The following is an 11572-nucleotide window of genomic DNA, read 5'->3' as shown; positions in this document are numbered from 1 at the left end:
CTGTGGACTGTTTGTCTTTCTTACTCTAAGTGGCTCCATGGAAATGACTTTTCAAGAACAAGATGTCATTGTACATTCCACATAAATAAGTAGTTTCATTAAGGAAATCTGGCTCTTTGCTAAATGATGCCAAGGGCGGCTCGATTATGTTCCTGTCTTCAGTGATCAACTTGGACTTTTGACTGCAAAGTCTTCTGAATAATGAAAAATCCACATAAGTTTGAGCTGAGCTTTGCTTTGTTGATAGGAAATTATTCCAGCAGAATTCCTCTAAAACATGCTACATAAAGAAGCTTCCAATGGGTGCACAGTGAAAAATGAAGTAAATAAAATGTAATTATGTGGTTAGGTCCTAACCAGTGAGAAACACAAGTAAATATCAGCAATCCTTCAAGACCCCACTGCTTCAAGTAAGATCAACAACAGCCCTTTGTAGAAACAGCTATAGGGCTTAATTATCTAAAACTTCCAACTCACCAAAGTGAAAAGAAGTGAAATCATCAATTGTTTAGTATATACTATATGATCACTGAAATTAAACACAAAACAGCATAGATATAAAAATATTTATTAAGTTATTTAATAAATTAAGTGCACAGCTTTTAGAAAGGTAAAGATTTCTATAATGAACATATATTTTGAAACTTTTATATTTAGAAACTTTTGGTTTTTTATACTTTTAAATGGTCTTTTCCCAAAACTCTTGTTTTGTATACAATAAAGGAGATGTTTACTGATCATGTTATTGCCAAACAGATATCTCAAAGACAAGGAAAAAGGAATTCAAGAGGCATATATTTCAGGCAAAAAGGCAGAAAAAAATCCAACAAAATAAAAATTAATAATATGAAAACTTGATTCCTTAATTAGTTAGTTCCTTTTATCTTCTGTATTGTCAATACATGCTCTAAGTGTCTGAAACGCCAAATACTTGACTTCGGTTACCGGAACCCTACAACCCTGGAGCCCATGCAGCCCTGGAGCCCATGCAGTGCGGCACATGTACCTTTCCTTGAGGCAGCTCGTGATCTGGCAAACAAACGCTAACAAAGCATCTCAATGGCACCTGTTCAACCTCACGCTTTATTGAGTTCCTGGCTTTGCCTTTCTTCAGCATCACTCCCCAGAAGAGCCAAGTTCCTCCAGCTGTTTTCTTTGTGTGGTTTCTAGTTCCTCCAGTCTTTTGCGAAGTAGACAGAGTTCTCTTTGATGTTGTTCCTCCTTAAAAATGACACATAACAGAAACCTAGAACAACTAGGAAAGTCCTTGCCATCTGCCTCTCATATAAAGGCCTCCAACAATGTGGCTGAGAAATGATGTCTACTTTAGCAGTCTAAAACCAGAGTAGCAAGGGTGAAACCATTAACTAGTCCCCCTTCTCTAAGCCAAACCCAGTCTGTTCCTCCCTAGGAGTAAACTCCGCCAGAGGGCAGTTAGAGAGAGCGCTACAGGCAGGGCACAGGCAGGGCACAGGCAGACACAGCGGGCAGCTTCCAGACGAGACTGGGACAGCACAGCAACGGACTAAGAGCAGCACCCGGCCTAAGACTCAGTTCCGTGACGACAATCTCTTAGGCCTACGCTGTAAAACAGTTACTTAGAGTCCATCTTCTGAACACCACCCAGTCAAATCTCGGAGCCAAGGCTCTGGAATCAGACAGATCTAGGTTTAGCAAAAGCTTAACTGTCATTTATTCAGTTAGGGCCTTAGGCAAGTTACCACACTGCTCTCAAGTTTCTTCACCTATAAATTGGGAATAAAAGTGGTGCCTTCTCTCAAAGCATTTTTCACTAGTGTTAAAATATTATATGGAAAATGCAGTGTGTTGCATTAGTAAGTTTTTTTTTTTTTTTAAAGTAACTTTTTTTTTTTTTTTTTTTAAGATTTATTTATTGTGTATACAGTGTTCTGCCTGCATGTGTCCCTGCAGGCCAGAACAGGGCACCAGATCTCATTACAGATGGTTGGGAGCCACCATGTGGTTGCTGGGAATTGAACTCGGGACCTCTGGAAGAGCAGTCAGTGCTCTTAACTGCTGAGCCATCTCTCCAGCCCCATTAGTAAGTTCTTAATAGCTGTATATATTTAAGCTACAAAAGCCAGGCTACTTGAAGACTCACTAGTCATGTTATTTGTCCATAGCAAATATGAGAACTTATTCCCAGAATCATCACTGAAGGGCAGAGTAAATTTAAATCTACTCAGAAAATTTCTACAGTAAATGAAAAGAAAGAAGGTAAAACTCTACATTGGTAAAACAAAAGAAAAAACCAACAGAAGTCTTTGTCTCTTTCCTAAAATGCCCATACCTGCATATGAGGAGGAAAGGAGAGTTCCATTCCAGGAACTACAGCTGACGACTGAAAGTTAGCAGGATGGAGCGATGCTGGTGGAGGCAGGTCAGGAACCAAAATCAGACTTCGAAATTCATTATGTCTTCTCTGTATGTCCTTTAGTCGTTTTTGAAGCCTTGTATATTCTTCAAATGGAACATTTTGTCTTAAAGAGAAAAAGCATTTCTGTTCTGTAAGTTACACCCTAATGAAGATCAGAATATCATTTTTAATTGGGAGAAAGACTCTTAAATTACAACATCCCTCTATCTGAGAATCTACTTATTTAGAAAGATAAACAGAAAAATGACCTTTTAATTGACACACACTACACCCCTGCAGCTGGAACTGATATGGAATTCACTTTGCAGCCCAGGATGGCTTTACACTGGGATTATAGGTGTGCCACCACACCCAGCTAAAATACACATACACACACACACACACAGAGACAGAGAGACACAGAGAGAGAAAGACAAGAGTTTAGGGAACTCTAGGTTTGTCAAATACACGGAGACCACAAGGTGGTGTATAGGGCATGGACACCCCTCGCCCATCCTTTTTCCTTTCCACCTCTTCCAAATGGCAGTTGATCTGTGTCCTTCAGAGTATTCTTTAAAAGAACTGCTCTCAAGGATTTTCCTCAGTTTTGTGAGCAACTAGCAAATCAATAGAGCTGAAGGAGAGGGTCACTGGGACCCCAATTTACAGCCTGTCAATCAGAGAAACAGGTTATAACCCGGGCTTTATGACTGCCATCTAAAGTGGAAGTGGTCTTGTAGGACTCAGCCTGAGTCAGTGTCAGAACTGAATTATAGGACACTCAGACCATGTCCACTAGAGAACTTTTGTCCAAGAACACCAGAACACAACAGGGAACACTGCTGTACAATACAGGCAAATTCCATATCAGAAAAGTCCAACTCTTCATTAAGTGAGTAAGACTAACATTAATTAACAGTTCAAAAAGATTTTGTCACCTTAGATCAAATGGGTCATATAATGTCATTATCACCAACTTAGCAGTATGAGTCCTCTCAGCTCAAAGAAACCAATGATTGTGATTAGCAGCTGACACGATGTTCAGAACTACACCACCACCACAACTTTGTTACCATACAAGAACTCACACCACTCCCAGAACACCACCAGGCACTGTGTTGTGCTGAAGCCAGTGAGTGTCCTTTTTCTGTTAACAGCCCCAACACTACAAATACCTCGTATGCGATCGAGACTTTTGGCTTGAAGGAACATTAAGTTAAAAAAAAAAAGTAAAAGGTGATGTATTTCAGAAATCTTGTAAATACTACAAGGTTTTTTTGAGATGGGATCACAATATGCAGCCCTAGCTGGCCTGGAGCTTGTTACATAAACCAAGCTGACCTCAAACTCACAGATATCTACTTGTCTCTGCCTCCAGAGTGCCGGCCATAAACATGCAGTTCAAAATAAAATGTAAGGTACAGTATACCCAGAAACAACATTTGGGGACTGGAGAGATGATTTAGCAGTGACGAGTACTTGCTGCTCTTCCAAAGGATCAGAGTTGAGTTCCCAGCATCCACGTGGTGGCTCACAACAGCCTGCAACCCCAGTTCCGGGGAACCTCACACCCTTTCCTAGCCTCTGCAGATGCCTGCAAGCATGTGGTGCAAAGAAACTCATGCAGGCGCAGGCGCAGGCGCAGACACACACACACACAACGGATAATCAAACAGTAAACAGAAACAAAGTTCTCCAACATTACAATGGGGCATATGACATACTAACACATTACCTATTTAACACCTGGTTTTCTGTTTCTAATTCTTCTTTCTTTGCCTCCAAGACTTCCACTTTTTCCTGAAGTCTCTTCAATTTGTTTTCATGAAGAGATTTTCTCTAGAAAAAAGAAAAAAAAATTAATATGAAAAAAGTATGTTGATACCTAATTTCCTATTTGAACAAAGTGATGGTTGATATTTAAGGCCTTTTTGTAAATTTAGAGATTAATATTTTCAGGGATATTAGGGACAAAGATTAGTATATGACTTTGTACTGAAACTGCAAAAGCAAGAAACATAGATCTACATCACACCCTCAATGGGACAAACAGAATCATTATGAATGCCTACCAGAAAACTGGGGTCAATAACCAAATCTCTGCACATAAACTCCAGAAAGGGAAGGAGTCTTACTGAGTATGCCTGCCATCTGCAAAGGGAAGCATGAGCTCTTTATGGTCTCTGATCATATACACAGTTAAAGAACCCAGAACACAACTTAAAAGTCCATTTGTAATCGATAAATTACTACCAAAGCAAAAAAAGGAAGGACAAGACTGCTAAGATAAAGCACAAGCATACCTTAGTTTAAAAGTATGTATTTCTAAATACTAAGAAAAAATAGATTTAATTTTATAATACGTAAAGTTTCTACAAGTGAACACTCTAATTTTGTTAAATTTATGGAATAAGGGTGTAATGCAACAGGACTATAAGAACAAAAGCATATTTTCAGTTTTTATTAACAGGTTTTAAAAATAGAAAGATACCCATCACGTTGGAAATAATTTAGCAGCTGCAGATCTCTTAAATATGTTTTCTGTTTATTGAAGCATAACAAGCTTGTTTAAAAAAAAAAAAGCAGACTGTAAATGCAAAGCCCCATGAAAATGCACAAAGCAAATACTGGCACGACCACTTCACAGGTCAAGAACACTACCAGGTAATGCCCGTACCTCTCCCCCTTCTCGTCACGACCCCTGCATTGTCTAAGGTAACCAACTAATTTATTTCAAAGCTATGGTTCTGCTAACTGTTGACCTTCATGAACTGCAAAAAGAATATAGCCTTTTGAAAATGCTATTTTTTTTTTTCACTCAGCACACTTGTGAGATTATCATGTCATTTATTCAAGGTCTGGTTCATTCACTGCCCCATACTGTTTTCCACCTGTGACTACGACATTTATTACATTCACCCAGTCCACTACTAAGGGTCATTTAGGTTACTTCCAATTTGTCAGAACTGGTTAAGTGTTCCAGAAGTGACACTTTTGTGGGCATTCCTTAGCCTTCATTATCCAGCATCCATAAAGGTCTCATGTTCCTCTTGGTATACGTACCCTGGCAAAGTTACCACTCCTCTACCTTATGACTGCACTTATTTACTTATGGCCTGGGGAACACGGATGTCCATCCATCTCATTTGTTTAAGAGAAACTATATAGCGTATATCCTTTGCATCTGAGTTTTTTTCTAAGCTTTTTCTCTGTGTAGAAGCAATGCTACTGGCTATTATAGTAGTAATTTTTCATTGTTATATTGCTGTCCATTGTACAAATGTAGCACATTTCAAACATTTTCCTACTGATGGGAATTTCAATTGTTTCCAGTTTGGAAGTATCAACAAACTTTACCTAGGCCATGGAGTATACCTTGGTATTAAAATGATTCTATCAACTACACACCCACCAGCTTGACGTAGAGAGTTCACAACCTTGCCAATATTTGTTAGACTCAGTCACTTATATTTTAGCCATTCTGGTGTCGTGTGTTAGTATGTTACTGCAAAAGTTTGTAACTTTTCCAATAGTTTACTCAAGATGTTAAATATCTTTTTCTTTTTTTTTCTTTTTTTTTTTTTTTTTTCCGAGACAGAGTTTCTCTGTGTAGCTTTGCGCCTTTCCTGGATCTCGCTCTGTAGACCCGGCTGGCCTCAAACTCACAAAGATCCACCTGCCTCTGCCTCCCAAGTGCTGGTAAATATCTTTTTCTTATCCTATCAGCCACACGTGTGTTTTAGAAGTGTTGTGTATACGCATGGTTGTGCTTGGTCTAGTTTTTGCTCAAAAAAATTTTTTTTGAGTAATTTCATTGTTCTTTCAATATTCAGGTTATGAACCCTTTTATACATGAATTTATAGCAGATTCATGTCTCAACCTATTGTGAGATTTTCTCTTGTGTTTTACATTTTTTTTACTTATTGTATATGTATGAGTGCTTGGTCTACATGTACTCCTGTGCATCGTGTGCATGCCTGACACTAACTGAAGACCATGTACTCCTGAGCATCGTGTGCATGCCTGACACTAACTGAAGACCATGTACTCCTGTGCATCGTGTGCATGCCTGACACTAACTGAAGACTATGTGCTCCTGTGCATCGTGTGCGTGCCTGATACTACAGAAGACCATGTACTCCTGAGCATCATGTGCATGCCTGACACTAACTGAAGACCATGTACTCCTGTGTATTGTGTGCATGCCTGACACTAACTGAAGACCATGTACTCCTGTGCATCGTGTGCATGCCTGACACTAACTGAAGACCATGTACTCCTGTGCATCGTGTGCATGCCTGACACTACAGAAGACCATGTGCTCCTGTGCATCGTGTGCATGCCTGACACTAACTGAAGACCATGTACTCCTGTGCATCATGTGCATGCCTGACACTAACTGAAGACCATGTACTCCTGTGCATCGTGTGCATGCCTGACACTAACTGAAGACCATGTACTCCTGTGTATCGTGTGCATGCCTGACACTAACTGAAGACGGGATTGGATTCTCGAGGACTGGGGATATAGACAGTTGTGAACTGTCATGTGGGTGCTGGGAAAGCTCCCAGTACTCTTAACCACCGAGCCATCTCTCCAGCTCCTATTATGGAATATTCTCTTAAAGAAAAGCACCTTCCTTTGTTATCTAGCCTCTATGGGGCTGTGAATTGTAGGCTGGTTCTCCTGTACAAGGGATGCATGGATTTCCCTGGGAAGGGGAAATAGATCTTTTGGGTAAACTGAGCGGGGTTGGGGGAATGGGAACTTGAGGGATTGGGTTGGGCGGGCTGGGTGCAGGAGGTGGTTTGGAAACAGGACGGAGGGCTAAGGAGAAACCTGGTGCCAGGGAAACTCAGAAATCCACAAGGATGACCCCAGCTAAGACTCCTAGCAATAGTGGAGAGGGTGCCTGAACTGGCCTTCTCCTGTAATCAGACTGGTGACTACCCTGATTGTCATCACAGAGCCTTCATCTAGTAACTGATGGAAGGAGATGCAGAGATCCACAGTCAAGCACTGGGCTAAGCTCCTGGAGTCCTGCTGAAGATGGGGAGGAGGGTTTGTACAAGCCAGGGTAGGTCAAGGTCATGACAGAGAAACCCAGAGACAGCTGACCTGAGCTCATGGGAACTCACAGACTCTGGACCAACAGTCAGGGAGCCTGCATGGGACCAACCTAGGCCCTCTGCATATATGTAACAGTTGTGTAGCTTGGTCTGTTTGTGGGGCTCCTAGCAGTGAGATCAGGACCTGTCCCAGACACTAGGCTGGCTTTTGGGAACCTGGTCCCCATGCTGGATTACCCTGCCCAACCTTTATACAGGGGGAGGAGCTCTGTCCTACCTCAACTTTGATGTGCCCTGTTTTGTTCAAGCCATGGGAGGCCTGTCCCTTTCTGAATGGAGACGGAGGAGGAGGGGGGTGGGTGGGGACGGGCAGAAAGGAGGGAGAGAAAACTGTGGTAGGTATGTAAAATAAATTAAAAAAAAAAAACTGTTAATAATATATATATGGACCTTTCCAGGCAGGATGTTTTACTGGAGTTCCAGTTTGCACATTAATTTACATGCCTTTTCAGTAGCAAGCTTTGTATTACCAAATTTCTCAGAATGTAAGATATTTTCAAAACCAAAGTGTGTAACTTAAAGGAACTTTAAATGTGTGTGTGTGTGTGTAAGAATTTATCATCTTAATTCTTGAAAAGATTAAAAAATTTTGTGTTGTGAAATTGGAATACTGGCAAAAATTATCATCAGATTTAAGCTTCTACAAATAGTCAAAAGTCTAAAATGATTTTAATCTTTTTTTTAGTAATAAATGGCATTAATACAGTGTGAATTCTTAGAAATTTAAAAGAATTGACCAAACAACACATCTAAATTTTATAAATGTTTTGAGGGTCTAATTCTTGTATCTGTTATAGAAAATGTAAAAATACAGATATGTGGCATTAAAAACAAACATAGAACAGAACTTTCCAAAACAATAACAATAAATACTTGTTAATTTAAAAAAAGGCACCTTTCAAGAAAAAAAATTTAATTTTCAGAAAATTTACTTTTATTTTGAAATTGTTAATCATATCTTTTATAGTTAGTTATTGTAGAATATTATTTTAAGGTGTGTTACTTTTGTTTATGTTGCATATGTTTAACTCTGTGAAGCTGTGTTACTGTGCCTGTCTAAAACACCTGATGGTCTAATAAAGAACTGAACAGCCAATAGCAAGGCAGGAGAAAGGATGGGCGGGATTGGCAGACAGAGAGATCTAGCAGCCAGAGAAGGAGGATTCCAGGGGCCAGCCACCCAGCAACACAGCAAGCCATGGAGTAAGATTAAGATTTACAGAAGTAAGAGAATGGGAAAAGCCCAGAGGCAGAAAGTAGACAGGATAATTTAAAGTTAAGAAAAGCTGGCAAGAAACAAGCCACACTAAGGCCGGGCATTTATAATTAAAAATAATCCTCAGTGTGTGATTTATTTGGGAGCTGGGTGGCGTGCCCCCAAAAGAGTTAAAACAACCAACAGCAGTGAGTACTTTTTGTGCCCTATTTAAGAAATGTTTCTTTATTCCAACATCCTATGGTTTTCTCCCAAGTTATTTTATACTGGCTGTATTTACTTTCACCTTTCACTTCTAGGCACATGGATCCTTTTTATCCACATCACAGTGTTGAGTGAAGGAAAAGTGATGGATACACAGTCCTCAAGATTCCTCTCTCCTGAAATGCAGGGGTGGACACCTCTGTAGCAAGCTCTCACTTGCTTCCTGTATCTCCAAGATAGCCTTGGTTATGCTGCTCCTTCCAATACTCTATACGGTTTACAGTTTATTTATACAAAGGAATGTCCAAAGATTTTCATTATATTTAATTTGTAGATCTACTTGTGTAGAACATGGATCAATAAAGAATTTCCCAAAGCATGAACATGATACAGTTTTCTTCTTTAATCATTCTTTAAATTTTTCAGAGTAGTTTGTAGTTTTAAATATAGATTTTTATATATCATAAGATTCATGCCTAAATATTTAAATTTCTTCTATTATAAGTGAAATTTACATATTTCATTTTGCAAGTTGTGCATAAAGATAACTAGCTTGTTGCCTGACTTTTTAACTATCAACTCTAAAAATTTACATATCTTAAGTTGGGTGTGGTGGCAAGTCTTTAATCCTAGCACTCAGGAGGCAGAGGCAAGAGGATCTCTCTGAGTACAAGGTCAGCCCTAGATACATAGCAAGACTGTCTCAAAAAAATAAATCAAGTAAATAAATAAACACCCCAAACCTATTTTAATACTTACTGCTACATTTGTTTCATGTATAATCCTTTAATTTATGAATGACAATCTTACTCCTTTCTCTCCAATCATTATATCCATTTCTTTTTACTTTATTAAATTAGCTAGCACCTCCAACATAATAATGAACAAAATGTTGATAGTGGACTGATTTGTCTTGTTCCTGAACTTGGATGAATAAGGGAGATATTTAATGTTTAATCAGTAAGTGTGTTAGCTAGAGGATTTTGTAGGTACCAATGATCACACTGAAAACCCCTTCCTACTACTAACTTGGTAATAGCTTCTGTTAGGAAAGGTACTGGATTTCCTCAGCAGTTCTCTATGTCCAATAGACAGTCATAGTAGTTTGCCTACTATTTTGATAGGTCACTGAACTATACTGGTCAGTTTTGCATGCTAACCCACTTTTAGTCTTGGAATGAACCTTATTTACATTATTTAATATAAAATTATACTGAGTTTGCTAATATTTACAACTCTGTACTTCTTATGACTGCAGCAGATTTGAACCTCATAAAATACATGAGGACACTCTTTCTACTTTTCTATTACTTGGGAAAATTAAGACTAATATTATTTTTCCTTAATTATTTACAAGAATTTACCAGAGAAGCCAAAGGAGGAATTTTCTTTGTGGGAGGTTTTAATTAAAGATCCCATTTCTTAATCCTTAAGAGAAGTAAGACTCCAGATTTCCCAATTATTCTCATACCTGCTTCATTAAGACATTCATGGAATGTATTACTTTCATTTAAATAGATACTCAGCATGATTATTTGTATAATATTCTTTTTATTTTTACTATTTATACATTATGTAGTAGTAACCACTTTTCCATCAATGATAAACATTTGTCTTTGTCTGATCGGTCCTTTGAGGTGTCTGAGAATTCCCAACTTCACCAATCTTTTCAAAATCTATCCCTGAGACTGCTTGGCTCTCATCTGGAGTGTGTTCCTATTTGTTGTCCTTTTCTTATATGCCCGGCTTTGCACTTTGGAAACACTGAGTTACTTTTGTGTGAGGAGCATATGCTGCAGGACGCACGTGGCGATCAGAGGACAGCTAAGAGCTGGTTTGGGGAGGGACTGAACTCAGCCAGGCTCTCATGCACGGCAGCAGGCACCTTTACACTCTGGGCCATCTCACTACCCCGGGGTGGGTATTTCTGTAAACTATTTCTTACAGCAATTTAAATTTTCAAGAAAGCCGAACAAAAAGTGGAAACTTTCCAGCTATTGCCTTCTCCACTCAACTTACATTATTAACTCCTTACATTGCTAAGGAACACTTGTCAAAACTGATAACCAACACTAAAGGATCATTGAACCCAAAGGGTATAGCTGCACAGGGCTTATTCTTTTCGCCAGACATCTCTACAGCTTTACACCAAATGTTCATCCTATTCTCTACTGTGAGAGCACCACACCGTGGTGCTCTAACTACTCACTCTTTCCTCCATCTTCAAAGCCTGGCAAACACCGACCTTTTCACTCTCTCTATAGTTCTGCTTTATCATTCTTATACTTGGAATCATATTCTTTGAGCTAGCAAAATGCATGTAAAGTTCTTCACTGTCTGTGTGGCTCAGCAACTCCCTTCTTTTTACTGCTAATAATAAACTATATGAGTGTACCACAGTTTATCCATCTACCTACTAAAGGATACCTTGATTGTTTCCAAGTACTGGCATAAAGCTGCTATAACTGTGTTTCAATTCTTCATAAAGATGAATGATCTAGCCAGGTGGTGGCGCACGCCTTTAATCCCAGCACTCGGGAGGTAGAGCCAGGTGGATCTCTGTGAGTTCGAGGCCAGCCTGGTCTACAGAGTGAGTTCCAGGACAGGCACCAAAACTACACAGAGAAACCCTGTCTCGAAAAACC

At 39.3% G+C, this 11572-nt stretch overlaps 1 protein-coding gene across 2 annotated transcripts in view; it reads right to left on the bottom strand.

The window, feature by feature from the left end:
- Nucleotides 1–552: 552 nt before the first annotated feature.
- Cep83 (centrosomal protein 83) overlaps nt 553–11572 on the bottom strand; it is a 113139-nt gene continuing 102119 nt past the window's right edge. For both annotated transcript variants that reach the window (XM_052753168.1, XM_052753169.1), the window contains exons 14-16: nt 4113–4216; nt 2312–2501; nt 553–1221 (exon numbers count right to left, since the gene is read on the bottom strand). In XM_052753168.1, the coding sequence (XP_052609128.1) occupies nt 1117–1221; nt 2312–2501; nt 4113–4216 (399 nt within the window). In that variant the 3' untranslated portion in view covers nt 553–1116. The remainder of the gene's footprint in view (nt 1222–2311; nt 2502–4112; nt 4217–11572) is intronic.

The sequence above is a fragment of the Peromyscus californicus genome, unplaced genomic scaffold (assembly GCF_007827085.1).
Source record: "Peromyscus californicus insignis strain IS unplaced genomic scaffold, ASM782708v3 Scaffold_24__1_contigs__length_46423439, whole genome shotgun sequence".
Classification (NCBI taxonomy): Eukaryota; Metazoa; Chordata; class Mammalia; order Rodentia; family Cricetidae; genus Peromyscus; species Peromyscus californicus.
Note: the sequence above shows the minus strand (reverse complement) of the source record. Positions and strands in the feature narration are given on the sequence as shown.